This window comes from Cyprinus carpio, chromosome B11 (genome assembly GCF_018340385.1).
Source record: "Cyprinus carpio isolate SPL01 chromosome B11, ASM1834038v1, whole genome shotgun sequence".
NCBI classification, from domain to species: domain Eukaryota; kingdom Metazoa; phylum Chordata; class Actinopteri; order Cypriniformes; family Cyprinidae; genus Cyprinus; species Cyprinus carpio.
In genome coordinates, this window is record NC_056607.1 from 2,092,730 (window position 1) to 2,119,085 (window position 26,356).

Below are 26,356 nucleotides of genomic sequence, written 5' to 3' on the forward strand. Positions count from 1 at the left end.
AATGGGTGCTTTGTCTTCTTCCTCCGACAATTACGCTACTGTATGTAGTTCGGTAGCGAGACGTTTGAATAAATTATCTTTTGCGATTGACAATGTTGTGCTAAGTAGGCTATACCAACTTATATACCCCCCTACACCCCCCCCCCCCCCGTATGTAGCGAATACAGGAAGCTATCAATCAAGGAGGAATTAGGATTATGAGTTTTTTTATTTTTTGATTAATCACTTGGATTAATCATTAATTTTGACAGCACTAATGTTTATTGTATATATAGACAACCATACAAGGGTAATTGTTACTAAGCCTGCCCTGGGTACACCAATTTTCTTGTTCATTGCCCTCGCAGATTCCTGCAGCTAAGCTTGGATGTACATTAAATACATTCCATTAAAGGTTATTGATGACATGCCTCTGAAAATTGACTTTTTGCACCATTACAATACTTATAGGCAACTAGTCATCATATCTCTAGTTCTTTAATGTATTTGCATTGTACTAAAGTGCGTTCATTTTCAATGGGCATATATGCGGCTGAAACAGGTAGCCTAGTGCATCCCAAAATTTTCAACATGAACATTTTAATATAACATTATAGTCATTATGGCCTATGGCCTTTAGAAAAATGTTTTTTTGAGGAGGTGGGGTAGTGCACAACAGGCCCCTGTGGCGCGACCTAAGCTTTTGTTCTTAATAGCATTTTTTTTTTCCTTACATTATTTTTATACTTTAAGTAGTTTTGAAACCAGTACTTTTACACTTTTACTTGAGTAAAAAGCTTGAGTTGATACTTCAACTTCTACAAAAGTCTTTTTAAACCCTAGTATCTATACTTCTACTTGAGTAATGAATGTGAATACTTTTGACACCAGTGCAGTTTTTAAACTGAAACGTCCATTTTAACTCAATGTTCATCAGATTAGAAAAGTGAAAAATACTTGAAAGCTTTTGACATCCATATTTATATAAACATGCTTACATTTCCCATCAAATACACAGACGCTTTTACATGCAAAATAGTTTAATGGTTGATTGCATATCTCCATGAAAACCATGTTTTGCATGTATTTTGACTGCATTGCAAAGCTTCGTTAAATTGTTTAGATTTCAAAATGTTCTAAGCATTCTGGAGAACAAAAGGGCAAAAATGCACACTGCTGAATGGCTGATGCACTTGTTCTTCAGGGCATCATTTTAGGAGCTTTTTTAGTTCTCAGGAACTTTGTTGCCATCTGCAGAAGCCGTCACTGCCAGGCAGGCAAACAGACTGAAGAGCCTTTTCATCATCAAGACTTAGCAGACATTTTTTCTGAAGAATCTCAATCAAACAGGATTCTCCAGTACAGGGCGAGATCTGTAGAGATCACAGTTTGAATTCATATCTATACTTATAACACAACAACAACTGTTTTAATACTTATATACAATAAAATAATGATAACAGTCAGAGGCTAATACAAAGGGCTGCAAGTAGAAATTACAAAGCCAAGTATGCAAATGCAATTTTATTTATTTTTTTAAAAAAGGTCTGCAGAGTTTGGTCCTTCTCTACCAAGTGTAATAATAATAATAATAATAATAATAATAATAATGAAAATAAATAAATAATTTATGCAGTAAACATTGTTATTTTTGCATTAAGCATCTTTATAAAAGATTCTGAAAATTATTTGAGCCAGAGTTTGAGTAAGTGTTTAACAATTCAAAATGGCAGAAAATTTAGTTGGGTGAAAAAATAAAAGCCACTGGATTTCAACAGCACTGAAATCAGAGCAAGTTAGACTACGGTCAATTATTGTAAAAGTATGATCTGGATTATTACCTCACAGACACAGCCTTTCTGATACATGCTGAGGGACGCCTTTTGAACTTGGGAGAGTTGGTTCCAAGGCTCCACAAGGTCACATAAATCAACAATGACCCTGCCGTCCTCGACACGTCCTTAGGTGGAAAAAACAGTCTCAATTAATTACACAGTTAAAGTTCATTGTACAGTGTATACACACACACACACACACACACACACAACTATTCTCATATCTAGAACTGTCCTCATTTATTGAACCCTCATGTTCTGCTGAGATTCATTATTGTTTTTATGTTTGAGGTCCTGGATAATATTAGGCTTTTCTTTGAGGATTTAAGGTTAGTCTTTGGTCAATTAGTGTTTAATAATGAAGTGTGTTATCAAGTTCTAAAGTATGTTTTTGAGGTATTAAAGAGGACTGTGAGGCTTAATTGATCTGACTGGAATACAGATCAAATCCGAACAAACATGCCATGCCGACTTTGTAAATGTTACAGAGGAAAAACTGGATATCATACACTACACTCAAGTACAAAAGCTGTCACTGGGACAATACCTTTACAAAAAAGGTACAGTTTTGTACCTTTCAGGTACCAAAATGGACCACCCCAGTGACAACTTTTGTACCTTTTTTCTGAGAGTGTAAACTACTGAGGTTTGCAAACAGACTCCAAACTCATTCCAAACACCAAACCCATGCAGACACGGGTCTTTTTGCTAAGAGATGCATAAGTAAAAATGTGCTCTAAAATAATCTCATTATCAAATCGTGATACTCAGACTGGATGAAAAAAATTATATACAAAAAATAAAATATAAAATAACAAAAAAAGATAAAGTCGAATAACTGAATACACAATGTAATTTTCTGTGAAATCAGCCCAAAACCTGTCCAAACTGTAAATTGGGCTAAAAATCTGAGCATAATGTGTAGCATATTTCAGCCTCAATGGATGTTAACAACCAGCATCAGGAATCATGGTCTTCAGTTTTGACTCAAACTCTGCCTAGAGATAGTAAATGATTTTACCTGACAGCAGGTACTCGCCGTTATACAGACTGATGCCACATGAGGTTTGAGGAGAATAGATGACCTGAATTCTCTTCTTGTCTGATTGCTTAAATGTCTAGATTAAAAAAAAAAAATAAAACAAAAAAAAAACACACTCAGTTACAAAAGATTGTATTGGAAAGTGATGTGTTTTCAAGTAGTGTACATTTTCTCACCTCAATAGTTTGGATTTTGAATGCAGTTAATCGAGGGACAGTGCTGGACACCTTTCCAATGACCTTTGCTCGAATCACTAATTGGTAAAAAAATGCCAGATGTGACAGATTAGTAATTTTAAAAAGGGGGGGGGGTTGGATTACATTATATTTGTCCGAAGCAAAATCATCTCATTTTGCACTTCAAGGTATTCAAGATTGAACAAGAGTTGTAACACAAGAATGTTGGGAACCAAATAACACTGGAGCCCATTGAAAGACGCCGAGACATGTCAAAATATCTTGTTTTGTGTTACACACGTAAAAAAGTCATACAGGTATGAAATGACATGAGTGAATAAATGACCATTTTCATTTTTGTGTGAATTGTTGCGTTAAATACTCTGACACTACAAAAGAGCGTGTTACTGAAAAATAACAGATTTAATTCAATAATGTAATTGTCTTATACTATAATTTAGAAATATTTAAGGTTCAATCATCGTATTTTCCATAAACCTAATGTGTGGTTCAATAATTTAAGTCACTGAACTAATGTTAATGAACTGAAGATAACCTCTTAAAGCAGCATGCAGTCTGCAGATTTGAATACAGCAGCTGTTGGTGTTAGATTAGCTATGCATGTGTTTGACGTACCTATATCAGACGAGCAGAAATCCTGTTGAGGATGTCTTTGTAAACATCTGCAGCCCTCGGTCACCTGTTCGTTCAGTGCCACAGAAAAGAAGAACAGCAGCGCTACACTCACAGCAGTAGACATGCTCTCACTCTCACAGCGCAAGACTAAACTATATTCAGGCTCTGGAGCAGATACGGCTTGCTTTATCTGTGGCACAACTCAAAGATTGCATTTGAAGTGCAATTGTGTCACAGTGTTATGTGGGCTGTCCCAATTTATGGTGTTCCTAACTATGCTACACACCTCTCACTGAACGTGCACGTCTGCCTCTGCATGAACGTGATGATGGCCAGAGCCAGGACTGTTTGCATTATGCATCGTACAGCCCTTGCAAAAATCATATTAAACGAGTAAAACCGTCTAGAGCAACTGCAATTAAACAATAAATATAATAATTGGCCAATAAATTAAAATAACAGTTAGCTTGATATTATGGAGAGAAAAAGAAAAGAAAAAAAAAACAATGATTACAGGACCGTATACGACAAAAAACAACAACAACAAAAAAAAAAACAATTGTGCTTATAATAGTTCTTGGTGGCTGCACAAAGTCAAATTTAAGGGTTTTAAAGACTTTGGTCCAAAGAAATAAAAAAATAAAAATGTAGGCTACATTAGGACTGCACAATACTGGGGGAAAATGTTTTTAAAAATCTTGGTATTTTTAAAGAATTTTTTATATAACAATTATTAGTTGATATTTTGCTGTTTTTATGCTGGTTAGGCTTGTTTTGGACCTCAAACTCATGAAGACATTCAGTATTATTCATATTCTATGAGGTGGTCACAGCACTGATTGATATTAGCCTACCTTATTATTATTACTTTTTTATTATTATTATTATTACTTTTTTTTCATTTATTTTTTTAAGAGGCAATATTTTCAACCTTAAATTGGTTTGCAGGACATTTTTACCCATATAAGTGTTTTTGTTGTTGTTGTTGTTAGATGAATGCACCACTTTTTATGCCAAATTCTAACATTTAAATCGTAGAACAGTATTGGTCTGTTACCAATCAAATTAATCATCAACAAAATCCACAATTTTTATTTTTTAAACAAAAATAAACGTCATCTAAAAAAAGTTTAAGTGAAACAAAAATATAATAATATAAAACACAAAACTTAATATTATATAGGCCTACCATATATTACGTAATCAAGGCTTTAATGTGAGTGAGCGCATGCTCTTGACTTTCTTCCCTAGAGTGGGAAGTACAACTCCTTCTGCTCCTGCAGATTTGACAGCACCTCATCTGGCGGACCTCACGCTCCAGTGACACACGTTCGTGCCAAGGTTATTATAGTTTTTATTTAAATATCGTTTTCAATTTTGCTATAAAATTCAGTTTCGTTTTTAGTAGTTTTATTTATAATTTAGACTAATTAATTTTAATTCGATTTTATTTCGTGAACATATTTCTATTTAGTTTTTATATAGTCTAGTTTCTGTTTTGATTTTAGTGATGTTCTGCCTGATTTGGCTCTATTTTGTCAACGAAAATAGTTTCAAACAAAGTCACAGCTGAGCCGCTGTCTCCAAGCAAACACAGTGGTGTTTCATCAGGAATGAACCTGTGTTTTTAAGGAATCCAGTGAGCCCCATTCATAAAGACGCTCACTTAGTTCCTGAATGATTGGTTTGGGAACCGAGAACTGGTTCTTATTCAGAACCGGTCCGTTTTTTTTGTTGTTTTTTTTTTATTTTATTTTTAAAGAACCAGAACCGTGAGCAATTTCTAAGTTTCGGTTCCGAAACCGGTTCTGGTGCGACACGTGACCAAGTGCTGTGCGCAGCCTTGCGCTGGTGTTCTGATGAATCTGCGTTTCCCGTAAAGGATGTCCCAAACCAAATAACAGAAACGCCGCCCTGCCTCTTTAATTACTGAACACATTGTTTCCAATGACTCACACTCCACAGACTCGCCGCATCGTGTCTTTAACTACCTAAGAACTTTACAACCACTCTACCCCACTCTAACCTTTCACAACTTTGCACATTAGTTTTGTCTGACCGTACATGTATCGGCCGCGCGCAGCACCTGCCACCACTAAATTACATTATATTTGTCCCATATTGTCATTAATATACATACTGACTTTAACTTGCACCACTAAATAAATAGACTGCTATTGTTATGTAAGTATGAGGCTTAGATTATTTAGTGTACAGGTCATTACAAGAGTGATAAACAAAGTGATAGAAAATATTTATTTTCATGCATTTTAAATGTTTAAAAATGTGGAAACCACTCATTGATAGTGTAAAAAACATCAACTTTGAAGCACATGCTGATTGATGGAGTAGCATTACTCAACATTACTTACTACCTTCCAGCAACACTACATTCAATGAAGGGTAAAATAGTAAAAAACATAATAATAGTTCATTTAAATGGAACCGGAACCTGAAAATTTGTATACTGTAATATATGTTGAATTTTGACATTGCCAACCCTTAAATTAAGTTGACAGTAAGTAATAAACAGTACTGGGCATTGAATAGTTGAGTATTGTGCATTTTTCCTTACCACTATTTTTTTAATAGTTGTTTAATGATTTTAATGGAACCGGAACCGGAAAATTTCTAACAATTCCCAACCCTAATCGATCAATCAGGTTTTTTTTTTTTTGGAGTAGGCCTATGGGTGGATCCATTTAAATGAACTATTATTATGTTATGTTATATTATTATGTTATCACTCTTCATTTACTCTTATCTGATTGGTTCAATAAACACATCATACACCAAGACATTAATCTTAATTTAGTTCAGAATAGTTCTTGCTGCCAGAATCGACATTTAATGTACACATGATACAGTAAAAAATAAATAAATTTAAAAATAACTTAAAAACATGATCCTTTCATAAGCTGTGTTCCTTCAGGCTAGACTCCCATGTGTTCATACTGAATTGTGAGCTAGTGTTAACATTATTTGGTTTGGCTTTACATTGAAATTTTATTATCTGCTTACACCACTGAGCTGATCTAAAAACTTTATTATCAAAATGAAGTTATGTGACAATGCTCAACACTATGGTATCAGAGTGCTATACTTTGTAAAACCTTTTTACCATGCCAATAAAGCTACTTAAATATGAATTTGTCAGTTTTTCAGACCATGTTTCTGTTTATGTTATTGAACACTGATTACTTTCATGTGACTGATCAAGCTATTATATGAAGCAAAAATGAGTAACAAAATGCTTTCTTTGTGTCCAGATTTGTTGACTAATGTAAAAACTTTGATAAATGTCTTTAATAATGTCTAAATATATATCCAAATTCAAGTAAATAATTATGTTGGAATCCAAAGTTCCCAGGCACTATAGGGACCACACAGCCATGTTTATATAGAGAGAGAGCTAAACAGCCATCTAGTGGTTACACGATAGTATTACAGGTCATAAATGATGAATAAGTTAGAGATAAATATTTTAATAAATATTTTAGTAATGTTTTGTAAAATCCCCTTTAATTACAACATGTTAAATAAAAAAAAAAAAATGATTACTGTTGGTACAATTATTATTGAACCAAATTTGTGTTTAAAAAATGGATCAGTAGAGAGGTAAAATTATGCATGTATTATGCTAGTGCAGATACTAGCCCTTCTTTAAGTATCATCAAAACTATTACAATAAACTAATGTTTCATATACAGGGTTTCTGCAGGTATATTCAAATTAAATTTAATGCCTTTTTAATGCCATTTTTTAAAAAAAGTAATACCATACATGACCCATGACTAACCACGGATATTATACATATATATATACACACACACACATTTTTTTAGACATGTCCCAAATTCTGAATTGCAATCAGTTTGACGATGGTGCAATGATGAAACTATATCACTCTGAACTGAATTAGAAATGGCTCAGGAGGCAGCTTAAAATGTCAATTTATTTGGAGATATTTCAAAATTAGCAGGAACTCTACTTTAATCATTTACTGTTTAAGTCCATATCATACTCCCATATCATGCATTTATTAAGAAAGCACATTTAAAACAAACTTAAACTAATCTTCAAAATGTTCTTAAGATCAAAGTACTGAGAACACAGTTTATGCATACTGCACTGTGTGTAACCTTTATTTTCCTATACTATTCCTACCAGCTGAAACTCCTCCTGTCAACTGCTTGTCCTGCAGAAATCTTTGAACTAGAGACTTCATCTTTCCCTTGCACCATTCTTGGTCCTTGCTCATGACGGAGGGGTCTAAGCATGCTATCTGCCTGACAGAAGGGTATTTCAAAGGACTCTTTTCTTGCATTTTTTTTTAACAATTCTGGAGAGGCACATGCAGTCCCTTCTTCGAGGACAGTGAGGTCACCTACTCTGTTGCTTGATTTGCTCTGAAGAGCCTATCAAGGAGGGATAGCACACATCATGTTAGTTATATAGTAAAATATCAGGTATGAATGCAGTGTAGTTTAAAGTTTATGTATACATATAAAACAGTAACAATGCATTACCTTAAGGACAGAGTCAGCACCCAATCCAGTGAGAGTGTGGCTTGCACTGACCCAGTTCTTCTGGTCATCGTCAAGTTTGGTCAGTTTATAGGGAGTGATGTCTTGGAGTAGCTCCCTTTTGATGAAACGTCTCACCAGACTTTACAAAAAGGAAAAACAAATTTGTCTAATTATTTAGCATAATGTTCACCATCTTTGTCACAGGTATACAGTTATTCAATGTGGTATAGCCACTTCAAAAGTCGTAATAAAACAAAAAATAGCTATTAAAACTAAGCAGAAATTTGATTATTACCATCATTAACTCAGTCAAGTCTCTGCACAGAAATGGCAAGACTGGCTCATCAGTCTGGTATTTCTTCAAGAATGGACAAAACGTTCTGGATAACGCCATAAAAAAATGAAGTTTTGCTAAGATCAGGGGATCTTTATTTGCTGCTTCGATGGTATCAAATGAAGAGGTTCCAGGGTTTGGTAGTTCTTTTCTACGGACTGCTTCCACATATCCTTTCAGCTTTGGCCATACCTCAATGGCTCTCTCTGCAACAGGCAGATTTTCTACCCATCTGTGTCCACAGAATGGGAGTGGAAAAAGAGACGAGCCAGTAAGTTTTGTATAATCTTTCCTTCTTGCAGGAACATTGTGAAAAACAAAGTGCATTGCTCTCAGAAGTTTCTCAATATTCCATGCGGAGAAGCCAGTCCTGAATGAATTGTGTACCGTGTGCAGTCCACAGCTCCCAACCGAAATTAGCCTTTGACCTCCATACAGTTCACCATGTTCTTGCTGGAGATTATTGAGGAACTTAAAGTTCACGTTGGGCATGGAAATGAGATGTCTCAGGTCTAATAGGTGCACACATTTCTGAGAACAGAAATAAATAAATGAATAATGAGACACCAACAAAATATGCTGAAAAGATGTTATAGACATGTTTGGTTATTGAAAATATTCTTTAATAATAAAAAAAAAGGGGTGCAATGGATCACAAGACTCACGGTTCAGATAATACAGTTTGTGAGTCACTGACCAGATCATTCTTTTTGGGTCAGCGCAAAAACAACAACTTAGCTTTCCATTTATTACTTGGACAACACTTACAAAAAATACAGCAAAAACAACTAGCCTAATTAATATAAAATTCACACATTGTTAAAGACAATAAACAGTCAGTAATAATATAAGCACAAATAAAAACATCAGAAAAAAAAGTGTTTCAAGGTATAATAAGTTTTGGAATGACATTAGGGTAATTAACGACTCATTTTGGGTGAACTAACCCTGTAGAGTGCAATGTCCAAACTCCTAAAAACTTTTTACATCAAAGAAAAAGTTATTCTGAGGAAACATGCTTAATTTAATGAATTTCTGATGCTCTGTGGCCTAACAGCAAATTATAAACCATGATAATGACAAAATGATCAATAAACAATTATATCACAAAATTAAGACTGCAATACTAAGGTTGTCCACTAGACAGGGGAAAAGGATAAGAAGCATAATCTTTTTCCTTCAGTTTCTAATCAGTTAGAAAGACATAAATGGATAAAAAAAAAAAAAAAAAAATGCATACTTACTTTGAAATGGTGCAGTAGATCCTCACTCTTTGAATGTCCCATGAACTGTGATCCCAGATAACAGGACTGGACAGATCCAGCCTCGCAAAATCGAACATGGACATCTAGTTGTTTATTTTTTGTATGGTTTAAACTCTCATCAAACATCAACACAAATGGTCCTGCATTGTTAACTGCATTAATCAGTTGATTTTTAAAGTTTGGGGCAAGTCCAAATTTTAAAATGTAGCCGGTTTTGTCCTTGCCACAAGTGAAAGATTTGATCATTTCAGAATCAGGAAACATTGCCTGGAACAACTCAGAAACACCTTCATTGGATGCGTAAGAGTGGTGATGGACAGCAGTGTTCAGACACCAGAGCACCCCCACCTGCAAAGTCGCATTTGAGCCGAACGACGATTGAATGTCACTCGATTTCGCTATGGTAACGTTGGTGACTACAGCATCAGTTGTCGTCGTAACGTTACTACTTGTAGATTTATCGGTCACACCAAAGTAAGCAGACCTAGATATTTGCTGTCTGACTCTCACCGCCGATTTGTGGCCGTCACACTGCATATGGGACTTCACGGCGCTGATTGCCATGGTACCCAACTTAAATGCTTTTTTGCAAACGCTGCAAAATCCCTCATAATTTTTACCACTAACAGGCTGCAACCACTTCGGCTGGAACTTACACTTTCTCATTTTTCCTAGGTTCAGATCGGTCCACCGCTGTACAAAACGCCCGCATCATGGCAATTTTGCTCTGGCCGGAACCAATTACCAAACTGGTTCCGCATGTCTATCACACTAACGTAATATTACATATCTTGCGACAACAATTTTTTTTTTTTTTTTATTATTAATTATGAAGACTATATTCAAGAAATTTATATAAAATTCTCTTCAAAACTATAAAAAAATGTAATGACTGTAGGAATCAAATTTAATGCTTTTTAATGCCATTTAAGGCCTTATTTTTTGCAAAATCCATTTAAGGACTTTTAATGCTTTTTAATGCCCTGCAGAATCCCTGATATAGCCTGTTGAGGAGGAGAAGGAAACTACACAAATTTCCAAATTCAGTAAGAACACATAGCCTAATGGTACACAACTATCGTATACAAATATCATGTTTTAATTAAGTTGATATTCATTTATTTATTTATTTATTTATACTGTATGTGTACGTTAAAAGTACCATTCTGGCAGCAAGAACTATTTTGAACTCAATGAAGATTAATGTCTTGGCGTATGATGTGCCCAATTAAACAATAAAATAAAATTAAACCAATACAAAGCTACACTCTCACATGAAAATCTAAAATAAGCTTACAGCCCCACCCTCCCCCTTGCAAAACTCAGTTAGTGAGAGAATCGTACCAAAATTGTAAGCGCAGAGAAAAGAAAGACGCAACCGTACATATCGGTTTATTTCCACATGCACAAGAAGTCATTTAGACATTTGCAACAGTTTATTTTTGTACACATACAGATTGGTTCTACGCAGTCAATCCGTTTTGCAGTTCTTTAAACTGTTGTTTTCGCTTGTAAATCAGTGTTCACAGGCTTGCAGTGCTTTTTACCGACTTTTGGCAAAAAAAAAAAAAAAAAAAAAAAAAATGCTAAAAGTGTAAGCGCAGAAAAATGGAAGTCAGAAGCATGCAGATCATATTTATTTTGCATTAGCATGAAGCTGCAGTTTCTCAATGCATGAATTACACTTACGAGTAACAGTAAAATGCTGCAAATCATTTTTTTCTTACACTTAAAACGGAATTTACACCTTTACAAAGATTCTCTTGTGCATGGCAATTTAATTTATGTTTACAGTCTTATGTACACTTCCACAAATATTACCTTGCGTATGCAAATCTTTTTGACGTCATTTTACCTTCATACTTTCATTCTTATTGAATGTTTGCAACACAGGAATGTACCTAGATAGCAAAATACACTCAGGCCGGTTCCGGTTAGATTCTCGCCTGCTGGAGACTAACCACTCGGCCCGACTCTGTCTGCCGCACTCGAGTCAATCAGGCCAGATGTGGCGGCCGTTAGCGAGCCCACACTGCCGCATCTGATCCAGTAACGGCCCGACACTAAAGTGCACAGCGCGCCGGATGTGGCCTGGATTCATTTTTAATATCTACTTTACTGTTCACTAATCTTTCATTTAAAATTGATACGCAGCCAAAATGTTTACTTCCATTGTAATTATAAACATCTCATTATGATGAATGCATTTTTAAAGTAAAGAACTCACTTTATTAAGTTGGCATGAGAAAAATTTATTTACACAATTTATTTACAAAACTATGCAATTACAGAGACAGAAAAAAAAAAGTTATACAGAAAGTATTTAGCGAAATTACCAGTATCAAAGATTAATGCATAACAAATGTATTGCTCATTGTTATTTAATGTTAATTTCAACATTTACTAACGTTAACTTATGACACCAAAACTTAGTGTTTTGAACAACACATTAGTAAAGGGCAAAGTTTTCAAATTAAACACATTTTGTTCTTTATCTATGTAATCATTTACAACTATTACCATGAATAATTTTTTGAGTGAAACAATGAGTACTTTTTCTTGGTTGTTGCCCATTTTCAAATCGCTCAGGATTTATGGTTGTTGTGGTGTAACATGTCTTTCTACTTCTTAATCCAGTGACATCTTTGTTTGGGAGCTTTCATTTCTGTACCTGTAAAGAGCAAATAATATACAAGTATCTATTAGTAAAGGTCTAACATAATGCATCAATGTGAACTACATTAAATGTATGTTGTAGCAATGTACCTGTTGTTTGACAGACTATTTACAGCACTAACTGCAGTGACAGCACAATAAGTGTCTGTGCCCAGCATGATTAATATTTAGTGTGTAGCATGCTAATTAAAGAGTTCACTCAAAAAATAAAAAAAACTTTAGTCCCCTCCATACTGTCCATACCTGACAAACTTGTTGGTTTTGATTACCAGCATTCTTCAGAGTATCTTCTTTTGAGTTCTACAGAAAAACATATGTCAGAGGTTTGGTAAAACGTTAATCACAGAATTCTGGTTAACTATACCTTGAAGGAAATTAATGAACTCTTTTCACCAGTCATCGCTTACAGAAAAATAACAGTGAACCCTGCAATAAAATGCTTGAAAAATACACATTCAGTAGATCAAAAGCTTGCTGTTGATCAAGTCTCTTCAGTTAATATTCCCCGCAGTTACTGCAGAAAATAACACGGTGAAATTGTCAATGCAGACATTTTACTTGAACTTACTTTCTCATTGGCTCTAACGTTTCTTGCTAGTTCAGTCAGATGTATAATAAAGATGATGTACACTGTCTTGGACTCAAAGCACTGCTCTGTGTTCACAGGTGTCTCAGGAGTAATGTCTGCCATTCATTCAGCGATGACACTTCTCTTGATTACTACAAAACATAGAAATATTGAAAGAAATTTGTAGCATGTTAAGAGAAATAATCAGTTACTCCTGTGTCTCTACATCCTGAGTGAAGAAGCAATTAAAGTAAAGTGATGAACTGTGATGCTGTGTTTGTGTTGTAGTCACGTGTTTAGGCAGAGATGAGCATCTCTACATGTACAGTCTGCATCTGTAAAAGCAGAACAGAGATATTGCAGATGATCTCAGATGTACTGATGCAGTACATTCTCATCATAAAAATAACTGAAACTAGCATATTAGCTTATGTATTTAGCTAAGGTTATTTGAAAACAAGGACCTTACAGACACTTAAACAAATCTTCACTCATACAAGTGTCAAGAAATATGGGGGGGTGGGGCAACGTTTGCTTATTTCAACTGCATTTAAAAAAATAAGAATGTAGCAGCTAAAAATACAAACAAACCTTTCTCTTTGTATATGCTGGACCGCCATCCTCTTCCTCATATGTTTGTTGGCGGACTGTAGTGTTGCTTGTCAGTTTCCTGCAGTGTAAATGCTCTACACCAGTGGTTCTCAATCCCAGTCCTTGTGCCCCCCAGCTCTGCATATTTTGAATGTCTCTCTGTTAACACACCTGATTCAGATAATGAGCTCGTTAGAATCGAGCTCCCTGTATGAACTGTGTTCCCATTGACATGGTCTCTACAGTGTTCACTGCTCCCTCCCTGAGCAGGGGAAATCTGTTGAAGTTTATCTCACATCGGAACATTCATTCACGGATTCGCACTGTGCAACGTCTTCACACACGGACAAGTGTGACATCATATACCTCTGTAAATAAATACAATTTATATTCACATCTCACACACTTCAGTGCACTTTGAATGGAACATATACATTCGCTTCGAACTGGAATCATGGTGGAATATCCTGTGATGTCCACTTCGCAGGGCACTTATGTTCAAATAGAATGAGCGTCTGAAGCCATAAGAGAAACATACAAAATGTGTAGAGCAGGGGGCGCGAGGACTAGAATTGAGAACCGCAGCTCTAGACTCACACAACAATACTTAGATCAAAGATGAAAAAGATATTGTTTATTTTTAACTTACGTTTCGCACAAAGCCGCATTCGCTGCAGGCTCACACGTGAGGTGAACTTTTGCAAGTTCCTTTATAAGCTTATAATAAGTGCCTGCGCAAGTAAAATACTAAACATAAATGCTCAATAATACTTACCAGAAGTGTTTAACTGAAATAAGTCCACACATCCATATCACACACGGATCTTGGTGGCCATCTCCTTGCTAAAAGTAATTTAGCTCGTTAAGGAAGGAGACGTCTGTGACCGTTGGAGTAGAGTTGCTTGACTTGTAGTCACTGATGACCTGGATACCCTGCCACATGTGTGGGGGGTCAGAGTTGGAAAAGTGTCCCTCTACCTTCAGCTTGTAGCAGTACTTGACCTTTTTGATGCCCCTCCTCAGGTTAGCCCTGGATTTACTGTAGGCCTGAGCGTCATCTGACCTGAAGGCAGTGTTGTGGGCTTTCAGCAGAAGTCGCACATCCTTGTTCATCCATGGCTTCTGATTAGGGTATGTTGTGAGCTGTTCTTCTGTTGTAACACTGTCAATGGTGGTTTTGATGTAATCCAGTACAGAGGAGGTAAAGATATCAATGTCCGTGTGAGAGCCATAGGCAGCCTGAGAATCAAACATACTCCAGTCCATGTATTGAAATCTGTCCTAAGGTAAAGAGTCTGCTCCAGTTGGCCACACTTTGATGGTCCTCACTGATGGCTTCTCACGGTTGATGAGGGGTGAATACTTAGGGGTGAGAAACATAGAAAGGTGATCAGACTGTCCGAGGTGGGGGAGGGGGGGTCGCAGTGTAAGCTCCATCAATGTTTGTTCAAACATGATCCAAAGTTTTGTCTCCTCTGGTGTGGCAGGAAACATGTTGATGGAATTTGGGGAGCACTGTCTTTAATTTGGAGTGATTAAAATCACCTGCAACAATAAAAGCAACCTCCGGGTGAGCAGTCTGTTGTTTACTAATGGCCGCATGAAGTTCATTCAAAGCAGGCTTGGCATTAGCATCCAGTGGAATATAGACTGCAGTTATAATGGTGGAAGTGAACTCCCGCGGCAGATAAAAAGGTCTACACTTAACCATGAGAAACTCTCGGTTAGCTGAGCAGTGTCTCCCAACAATGATAGTGTTCGTACACCAAGCTTTGTTAACATAAATGCACAATCCACCACCTCTTGTCTTGCCGGAGTCATCTGCCGTTCTATCTGCCCGGAACGTGTAGCATCCGGCTAACTCAATAGCATTACTGGGTACATCGCTGTGTAGCCATGTTTCTGTGAAAACCATGACATTGCAATCCAAAAGTCTCTTACTGTGGGTGATGCGAAGTCGTAACTCGTCCATTTTGATCACCAGTGACCACACATTAGCTAGGAAAATGCTGGGTAAAGAGAGCTGGAGCGGTGTTAGCTTTAGCTTACCTCTTAGACCTCCGCGCTTCCCCCGCCTTTGTTTACGATCTGGACGCCGCCTGCGAGCACTTCTGCCCGGCTGGATAGAGTGCTTAGCCCCAGGTGTTCTGGAGATCTCAGGAATGAGTTAAAGATTGATGATAAAACTGCTGGAAAAGTGCTCACCAATATCCAAATGCTCCTGTGGGGTGTAGGATGTTAAGGCAAAGCTGTTCAGTACGAACAGACCCGAGATGAGCAGGAAAAATACTGCAAAACTGCAAAAGCTGGAGAGACGCCAAGCCTCCATCTTGGTATATATATATATATATATATATATATATATGTATATATATATATATATATATATATATATATATATATGTATTAGGGGTTGCACCGACTAGTCTACTTCAGTTCTCTGCCATGACACTTTAAGCTTGACGTCGACTAGTCGCTGGTCCTATAGAGGGCGCAACAGTGTAAGAAATCTTTGAAGGACTTCCACATTTACGCTCCGTTTCTAAACAGTTAAAATGACATATAAATGCATGCTCTGAAAGCGCTCCACAAGACGTGATTATAATACTGGATGCTCGAAATTGAACTGGAGAATGCATGTTTTAAACAGCTTGTTGTACAGTAAATTAAGTTTTAATATAATGCGCTGCTGCACTGTAACGCTCACACATAGGCTACAGACAGCAGCTCACACGCTGATCTCGTGCACACAGAATCATTCAGAGCAGAAATGTATTGTCAACACTGTTCTGTGATTTCTCAATAATATAGCTTAGAAACTGAATAGTTCAAGCACATATTTCTTAACTAAATCCCATAGCTTCACTAATGCATTCATCTTTACTGTGCTACTTTATCTGTATCTGATTTAGAACGAGCTGAAATCTGTGAGAAAAATAACTACCCAAAGACAAAAGAACTGATCAAAATGATCTATTATATGAGCAATAGCCACGTGGGCAACGCTGTGTCATATGCCATAACTGTGCACAAGATGTTTTAGTCTCAGCTGCAGAATTATTTGTTCATTAATGACGTCATCAGCGACTAGTCGACTTCGATTTGACTTTAATCACATAAACTCGGCAGCTGAGCTCAGGCCGATTACTACATGCTATCTGGGTAGCCTACTGTGTAAGTAGGCTGTTTGTGTAGACTGTTTCAAACATAAAGCTTAGGCTACATGATGAGCGCTGCTCTATCTGCATCAGCGGCTGCGCGAAAGCAGTTGTAAATATTCTGATGTGACTGTGCAGAGCACAGAATCACCATTGTTTAGGAATAAAATTACGTGTTTTAATCGAGATTGCGATCTTTTAATACTTAGGAGAGACCTGAAAATGGCTGTCCACCAACGTTTACCATCCAACCTGACAGAACTGGAGAGGATCCCCAAATCCCAGTGTGAAAAACTTGTTGCATCTTTCCCAAAAAGACTCATGGCTGTATTAGATCAAAAGGGTGCTTCTACTAAATACTGAGCAAAGGGTCTGAATACTTAGGACCATGTGATATTTCAGTTTTTCTTTTTTTAATAAATCTGCAAAAATGTCAACAATTCTGTGTTTTTCTTTGGCTGCAATATAACAAAGAGTGAAAAACTTAAGGGGGTCTGAATACTTTCCATACCCACTGTATGTTCTACTATTTTTGTATTGTGGTGTATTTGGATAATTTTGAAATTACTTGGTTGATGTCTGGCATCTTATTGGTACCCAATGTCAAAGGTCCACTAAGGGCACCGTCTATAGTTCTTCAAACAATAACTGGAAGATGTCAGCTTTTCTTTTTATTTCATTTCTCCCAAGCCAATAAAGTGCAGAGTGCTCACAGGTGCAAAACATAGAAAAAGTTCCATAAGGAAAAATCCAACTTCAAAATATATAAAAAACAAACAAAAAAAACAAAAAAAAACAAAAAAAAACCCAACCTTGGTTCAGGTATAACAATGATTCAATCAGAGTACTTCTCAATAGCTGCTGCACCCCAGTCAAGGACTCCCTGACTGCTTCATTACGTGAGCCTTTATACACATGGGTTCAACCATTTCTCAGAAGCTGTAATATCACATGAACATCATATGAAGTACTATCACATAAAAAAAGGATTAAAAATCAAGTAACATTATTTCCTTCAATCCACCAAATATCAATAGCACAATATGCCATAACTTCAGCAATTATAGAAAGTCAAGGGGGAAACATAGGACAGCTCTGTAACACCCCCCCTACCTGCGGACGACCACTGTTGTCCTGAGTGTCGAGACCCCCCCCCCCACCCCCCCAAGAACCGAGGTCGAACAGCCCATTTCAGTATTTGTTTGCTCTGGGATAAGGGACAAAAAAAATCAGCAACCTTGTTTCTAGCTCCTGGGCAGTATTTTACCATGAACTGGTAGGGCTGCATAGATAAAGCCCATCTTGTAATCCGGGCATTGGAGTCCTTCATTCTATCCAACCATTGCAGAGCTCGATGGTCGGTTTCTAATACAAAGGGTCTCCCCAGAAGTTAGTACCGGAAGGAATCTGTGGCCCATTTTATAGCCAGGCACTCCTTCTCCACTGTCGAATAACGGGTTTCTCGCGGGAACAGTTTCCGGCTCAAGAAGGCTACTGGTCTGCGGTCTCCATCCACTTCCTGCAGTAACACCGCCCCCAGCCCAACTCCAGAGGCATCGGTCTGCAGAATGAACGGTTTCTGGAAATCCGGGCTCGGCAGAACGGAGTCTCCACATACTGCCTCTCGTAAGTCCTGGAAAGCTTGCTCGCATTGCTCCGTCCAAACCACCTTGTTGGGAACTGTAGCTCTAGTGAGATCTGTAAGCACAGAGGCCCTGGCCAAAAAATTAGGTATGAATTTGCGATACCATCCCAACAAGCCAAGGAAAGATCCCACCTGTTTCTTAGTGGTAGAGAGATGGTACCTCCAGATGGTTGCTACTTTATCCAACTGCGGGTGAATGACTCCTCCAATCACAATCCCAAATAGCCGATCTCTCGTTTGGCTATTGTACACTTCTTTGGATTGATGGTAAGACCTGCTGCCTTAATTCTTTCTAGGACTTGTCTCTTGCCTCTGACTTGATGTTGGCAGTGGTCTTCCCAGGTTTCACTGAAGATGACCACATCGTCCAGATAGGCTGCCGCAAACTCCCGAGTGCCTTGCAGGATCTGATCCATTAGGCGTTGGAAAGTCGCTGGCACCCCCTGCAGGCCAAATGGCATAACCCGGAAATGGCATAGCCCAAAAAGGGTTTTAAAAGAGAGTCAGTTCTTTAGCTCTGACCGTTAAAGGAACCTGCCAGTACCCCTTGCATAAATCCACTGTGGATAGATATTTGGCTCTGCCCAGTCTTTCCACCAACTCATCAATTCTTGGCATCGGATAGGGGTCTACCTTAGACAAGCGGTCAATTTGTCTAAAGTCAATACAAAACCGCAGGGTGCCATCCTTTTTCGGGACTAGAACAATGGGGCTACACCACTCACTATGAGATGGTTCAATCACCCCCATGGAGAGCATAATGTTTAGCTCATCTTTAAGCACCATTACCAAAGTACTAAAGTTCCATCAGGAAAAATCCAACTTCAAAATATAAAAAAACCAAACAAACAAAAAACAACCAACCTTGGTTCAGGTATAACAATGATTCATTCAGAGTACTTCTCAATAGCTACTGCACCCCAGTCAAGGACTCCCTGACTGCTTCATTATGTGAGCCTTTATACACATGGGTTCAACCATTTCTCAGAAGCCGTAATATCACATGAACATCATATGAATACTATCACATAAAAAGGATTAAAAATCAAGTAACATTATTTCCTTCAATCCACCAAATATCAATAGCACAATATGCCATAACTTCAGCAATTATAGAAAGTCAAATACAAAAACTCATGAACAGTTTCTACCCCTTTCCACACATACTTGGTATCTCACATTCCCCATGATGCAACACAGCAAAGGTATAAAAAGGCTGACAAAAGCCCTTTCGGGTCTTTGACTCAGTTCAAGATGGCCGCCCCTCCATGTATGCTGATCCAGGTAATAGCCAAAAGGTTATAAGAAAACTTAAATGTCCACCGGTTTTAGTGTTCAGGTGGCCAGTCTGAACACAACAGTCTCGTTACAGGTGTGTAAATGTGTGTACTTGTGTGTGTATCGTCCATCTCTACACATTGCTGACACATCAAGGTAAATAAAGAGTTTTAAAACCCAAGTATGTGTTCATGTGTTAATGCTTAATAACTAGTCAGAGGGAACAGAGGGCAGCTCTGTGACACCCAAATTTGGGAGCAAGTATTTAAGTCATGTGATGTGCTGTAGTGTATGATGTATGTTATTTACCTGAGTAAAGCATGTTGTTGACATTTGCTTGTGGTTTGCCTCATTAATACATGATATGTACCTGTATATGATTTATCATTTTAGTTGATATTACTCTTGCCAAGCTCTGATTTCTGAGAAATGCACAGAGACGCAACAGTTTCATGAAGTTTATACATTCATTCACTTTACACACTTATTATCGCGTGACTTTAGAAAATTGTGTAAAATATCGCGCTGATCATCTGTTATCTAGTAAACACCAGACTGTGTGGCAGCCTCAGCCGAATATTACTGAAATAAATTAACTTTTCCAGGACATTCTAATTTATTGAGATTGACCTGTATATCAGACGCGCAGAAATGCTGTTGAGGGCGCAAGATTAAATAAACTATATACTCAGGCTCTGCACCAGATACAGCTTTCTTTGTCTCTCTCTAGAGATCTCTAAATCATAGTGGGCATCTTATATAGCTCTTATGCCTCCCACCCATCTAACCTCAGGAGCCCTACCTCACAGTCATGCACAACAACACTCAAGTGTGTTCATGAAGGGTCCAGTTCCACATAACAGACAAAAGATTGAGCAATAACAGAATAAAGCAAAAAAAAAAAAAAAAAAACACTTCAGTAGACCATCATGAGGAATCACATTTTCCTTGATATTTCAACTTAGTAAAAGTTCATTGTACTGTAAAATAATGCTGTTTTCAGACTCCCAATGTAACATACTCGACAGTACATCCCATCACAGTACAGTTATAAGAGAAAGAAAGAGACAGTTTAGAAAGAGATAACATCAGCCCTCAAATTGTGAAAGCAGCATGTTACAAAGCGTTGCATAAGAGACTTTCATCACATTCTACCACTATGATGTGGCATAAAAACAAAATAATGTACAACAACTAGATGGCAAATAGCCTACTTCTCCACTCTTCAGACACACAAAAAACATTAGCCTTTAAACAAAACTCTTAAAATCACATCAAATCTTTATTAAATAATGAATTTGAAACTCATTTTGTAGTTCTACGACCAATTCATAGGTGCAAAATATACGATAGTGAGACAAAATGGCACTTTTATATTTTAAGATTTTGTATCACAGCCTTTTTATTACTAAACTAAATACTAAACTTTGCTTTTGATAAATAACTAAACTAATTTAAAACTAAATAAACTAAACACATTTTTTAATTAGCCTAATAAACACCACAACACTATTTATACAACTCAAAATTAATACTTTATATTGCACTATAATTGAACGCAAATAATAGAAAATGTGTCTGGAATGAGTTCTGGACCAGGCAGGACAATTTAGCTCACTTGAACTCACTTTCCAGAAAGAATATATAATAAATAAATAAATAAATTATGTATATATATATATGTGTGTATGTATGTATGTGTGTATATATATATATATATATGTATATATATAAAAAAAAAAAAAAAAAAAAAAATATATATATATATATATATATATATATATATATACACTACGACTAAAATATATATATATATATATATATATATATATATATATATATAATAATATATATATATATACATACAACATGTTGACTGTGAAGAACCATTAAATAGTCTAAAAAACCTTTCTGTGCCACAAAGAACCTTTTGTGCAATGGAATGGTTCTTTGGATACTAAAGTTCTTCGTGGAACCATACACCCTGCCAAAGAACCATTTAAGAACCTTTTTTTTTTTTAAAGTGCAGCATGTAATAAGTGCAATAATGTCAATTTAGCTGGTGTTATCACAAATAACCCTAAAAGGGTGATCAGGACCTGAGCCTTAAGCAAAAAGAATGTACATTATATGACAGATGTATTATCCTGTATGCAATTTTCTGTATGGTGCTGGATGCATTTGTTTAACTGTACTAAAGCATAAAAATACCATAATATGTTTGCAGATATTTAGGAAACATGCTAAGTTGACATTTCTCCACGTTTCTGGATAATTAATAATAAATTTTTAGATCACAATACTCCCAAAATTCTGAACAGACTACTAAACCAAATATCATAATCAGGGCTCCAGACTCACATTTGAGTGCAGTGGCGCTGGTGATTTGGTGATAGCTGTTCCTGTTTCATCACTCAAAACATAATGTGTTTTCATTAAGATTAGGGAAAAGATTCAAGATTCTTATTTGTCACATACATGGTTATATGGAGAGCATATGACCAGCAGTAAAAAAGTAAGTCAGGTCTGCTCCATGGACAGTGCAATTATTAAAGAATACAAACACAAGAAAATTAAATATATATAAATATGGTATGGTAAAAGTAAGATAAAAACAAAGAACAAAATAAAATGCTTATAAAATAAAATATGCAGGACAGTATACTGTAGACTTAATAAATATTAAGATAAGCAGGAATGTACAAGAGAAGACTGTGCAAACAGGTTGTACAGGGTATTTACATAGCAGCAATAGAGGTAGTAAAAAATAAAGTAAATAAAAATAAAAAATTATAGAAAATGCTGTGTGCTAGTGACGATGTCAGTATATCAAGTATCTTACTGATACTCAAGTGAAGTCACGTAGTAGTTAAGAGACTGAGTTTGAGTTTAGGAGCCTGATGTCCTGGGGAAGAAGCTCCTCTGAAGTCTCTCAGTTTTCGCCATCAGGCTACGAAAGCGCTTACCAGATGGCAGCAAAATGAAAAGACAGTTACCAGGTTGGTTAGAGTCCTTAACGATTTTAACAGCTCTGCTTTTGCAGTGTTTGAGGTAGATGTCCTGCAGAGAGGGAAGAACACACCCTGAGATGCGCTCAGCTAAGCGCACAACTCTCTGCAGGGCTTTGCAGTCCTGACTGCAGCTGTTCACATACCACACTGAGATACACTGAGTCAGTACACTTTCTATGGCCCCTGAATAGAAAGTTTTCAGGATTGCTGGTGAGACCCTGAATTTCCTCAGCTGTCGCAGATGGTACAGTCTTTGCCTGGCTTTATTAACCTGTGTTTGGATGTGTGAAGTCCATGTCAGGTCCTCAGAGATGTTTACAACAAGGTACTTGAAGCTGCTCACCCTCTCCACTGGGGTCCCGCTGATCATAAGAGGAGTATAGGGCCGCTGCTGTCTCTTCCTGAAGTCAACAATCAGCTCTTTAGTTTTACTCACATTCACATAGAGAGAAAATTGTCCTGGCACCATGATGTGAGTTTCTCTACCTCATCCATGTATGCGGCTTCATTATTGTTGTCAATGAGTCCCAGAACCACATTATCATCAGCAAATTTGATAATAGATGTGTGTAGAGAGAGTAGAGCAGGGGAGTCAGGACACAGCCCTGTGGGGCTCCTACGTTCAGGGTGATGGAGTTGGAGGTGAACTGGCCTACTTTCACCACTTGAGGTCTACCAGTGAGGAAATCAAGAATCCAGTTGCAGAGTAAAGAATTCAGGCCGAGGTCCGTGAGTTTAGAAGCTTGCTTGATGGGGACTATAGTATTGAAAACTGAACTATAGTCGATGAATAGCAGCCTTACATAGTTCCCATTGCTGCTGTCAATGTGCCTGAGGGAAGAGTGCAGGACGTGAGAGATGGCATCTTCAGTAGCTCTGTTGGGGCGATAGGCAAACTGAAGAGGAAAAGCAGTATGTCATCCCAACTGTCAACACAATTGAAACCACTGAAAACTTAGTTTAGCGCCTGTTGCTTTGAACAGACTGGTAGCTTAACCCACTAGTATTAGAAGATAATCAGAAGTGCATGTCCAGTGCGTGCATAAAAATAATCTTTTTTTTTTTTTCCCCAAGTACATTTTACAATTCCAAACCACATTAATGTTAATAACTACTATTAATTTTGTATTTAATCATTTATATGTTATATATATAATTAAGGAATGCTGGGAATGAAAAACGTCTTATATTCATGTTTTGCATAATTATTAGGCAGGATTTCTTTTACAAGTAAAATGGGATGGAAAAAAATAGATTTAACTCGGATTGAAAAGTCAAAAATTATTAAATGCTCTTGGGAAGGATGCAATTCTAGAAATTGCAAAATTAAGGTGTGACCATTGGACAGCAGAACGCTCATTAGTTAAGCAGGGTCAGACAAAAACAGGCCAAGAAGAAAAGATGCATGTTAACTGCAAAAAAAAAAAAAAAAAAAAAAAAAAAAGAATTAAGAATTAGGTGCGAAACCTTCAGGAGCCCTTTTAATCTCCAGTGCCACAATTTTCTAGAACGGAAACCTACTTTTGAAGACTCCAGAAGTGCAAGGTGTCAGGTTCTTAGAGACTTTGCTATGACACCCTGAAATAGAAACCCATAATAATTACAAAATGAACTATGGTTTACCACTGCAAATGCTGTGGTAAACCATAGTTCATTTTGTAATTATTATATGTTTCTACAAAAACCATAGATAAATCAAGGTTACTGCAGTAAAACCATGGTTAATTTCATAGTCACTATGGTTTTACTACAAAAACCATGGTTCATTTTATAGTTACTATGGTTTTACTAGAAAAACCATTGATAACCATTGATAAAACCATGGCCCTTTTGTAGTTACTATGTAGTTATTCCTCATATTTAACCATTGGTTACTCTGGTTTTACTACAAAACCCATAGTTTAACTATGGTTACTGTAGTAAAACCATGGTTTATTTTGTAGTTACTATGGTTTTACTATAAAAACCATAGCTAAACCATGGTTCTAACAGTTATAAGAGAACAAAGAAAGAGACAGTTTAGAAAGAGACAACATCAGCCCTCAAATTGTGAAATGTTTATAAAGCAGCATGTTACAAAGTGTTGCATAAGAGACTTTCATCACACATTCTATCACTATGATGTGGCATAAAAATAAAATAATGTACAACAACTAGATGGCAAATAGCCTACTTCTCCACTCTTCAAACACACAGAAAACATTAGCCTTTAAACGAAACTCTTAAAATCACATCATATCTTTATAAAGTCGTGAATTTTAAACTCATTTTGTAGTTCTACAACCAATTCATATGTGCAAAAATATATGATAGCGATACAAAATGGCACTTTTATATTTTAAGATTTTGTATCACTCAGCCTTTTTGTTACTAAACTAAATACTAAACTTTGCTTTTGTTAAAAAACTAAACTAATATTTATTATTATTATGTTTTTGAGTCATTCAAAACAGCATTAAAATAGATGTAGATATAAAATAGATATAAAGGACTTACTGTATCTACTGGTCTTTTTGAAATTAGCCTAATAAACACAACGACACTATTTATACGACTCAAAATTAATAATTTATATTGCACTAAAATTGAACACAACTAATAGAAAATGTGTCTGGAATGAGTTCTGGACCAGGCAGGACAATTTAGATCACTTGAACTCACTTTCCAGAAGAAAAAAAAAAAATTATCTATACAGTATGTATATACACTCACCTAAAGGATTATTAGGAACACCATACTAATACTGTGTTTGACCCCCATTCGCCTTCAGAACTGCCTTAATTCTACGTGGCATTGATTCAACAAGGTGCTGAAAGCATTCTTTAGAAATGTTGGCCCATATTGATATTATAGCACCTTGCTGTTGATGGAGATTTGTGGGATGCTCATCCAGGGGACGAAGCTCCCGTTCCACCACATCCCAAAGATGCTCTATTGGGTTGAGATCTGGTGACTGTGGGGGCCATTTTAGTACAGTGAACTCATTGTCATGTTCAAGAAACCAATTTGAAATGATTCGAGCTTTGTGACATGGTGCATCATCCTGCTGGAAGTAGCCATCAGAGGATGGGTACATGGTGGTCATAAAGGGATGGACATGGTCAGAAACAATGCTCAGGTAGGCCGTGACATTTAAACGATGCCCAATTGGCACTAAGGGGCCTAAAGTGTGCCAAGAAAACATCCCCCACACCATTACACCACCACCACCAGCCTGCACAGTGGTAACAAGGCATGATGGATCCATGTTCTCATTCTGTTTACCCCAAATTCTGACTCTACCATCTGAATGTCTGAACAGAAATCGAGACTCATCAGACCAGGCAACATTTTTCCAGTCTTCAACTGTCCAATTTTGGTGAGCTCATGCAAATTGTAGTCTCTTTTCCTATTTGTAGTGGAGATGAGTGGTACCCGGTGGGGTCTTCTGCTGTTGTAGCCAATCCGCCTCAAGGTTGTACGTGTTGCGGCTTCACAAATGCTTTGCTGCATACCTCGGTTGTAACGAGTGGTTATTTCAGCCAAAGTTGCTCTTCTATCAGCTTGAATCAGTCGGCCCATTCTCCTCTGACCTCTAGCATCAACAAGGCATTTTCGCCCACAGGACTGCCGCATACTGGATGTTTTTCCCTT

At 36.9% G+C, this 26,356-nt stretch overlaps 2 protein-coding genes and 1 long non-coding RNA gene across 6 annotated transcripts in view; 1 reads left to right on the forward strand and 2 right to left on the reverse strand.

Moving 5' to 3' along the window:
* Positions 1–26,356, forward strand: part of LOC109098225 (synapsin-2-like) — a 211,685-nt gene that overhangs the window by 59,146 nt on the left and 126,183 nt on the right. The window lies entirely within an intron of this gene.
* The window catches only part of LOC109098387 (metalloproteinase inhibitor 3-like), a 79,739-nt gene continuing 54,384 nt past the window's right edge, over positions 1,002–26,356 (reverse strand). The window contains exons 1-5 of one of the 3 annotated variants that reach the window (XM_042733535.1): positions 3,669–3,970; positions 3,033–3,109; positions 2,836–2,932; positions 1,821–1,939; positions 1,002–1,352 (exon numbers count right to left, since the gene is read on the reverse strand). In XM_042733535.1, the coding sequence (XP_042589469.1) occupies positions 1,212–1,352; positions 1,821–1,939; positions 2,836–2,932; positions 3,033–3,109; positions 3,669–3,792 (558 nt within the window). In that variant the 5' untranslated portion in view covers positions 3,793–3,970 and the 3' untranslated portion in view covers positions 1,002–1,211. Of the gene's footprint in view, positions 1,353–1,820; positions 1,940–2,835; positions 2,933–3,032; positions 3,110–3,668; positions 3,971–26,356 lie in introns of those variants that run through there. The other 2 variants (XM_042733536.1, XM_042733537.1) reach the window with 2 other exon arrangements.
* On the reverse strand, positions 12,307–13,960 carry LOC122138849. 2 transcript variants are annotated; one of them, XR_006155830.1, is made up of 4 exons: positions 13,632–13,960; positions 13,041–13,375; positions 12,716–12,772; positions 12,307–12,467 (listed from the first exon to the last, which is right to left on the reverse strand). It is a non-coding gene; the product is annotated as an uncharacterized LOC122138849 (long non-coding RNA). The 2 variants fall into 2 exon arrangements; XR_006155829.1 differs by lacking the exon at positions 13,632–13,960 and having other exon boundaries at positions 13,041–13,444.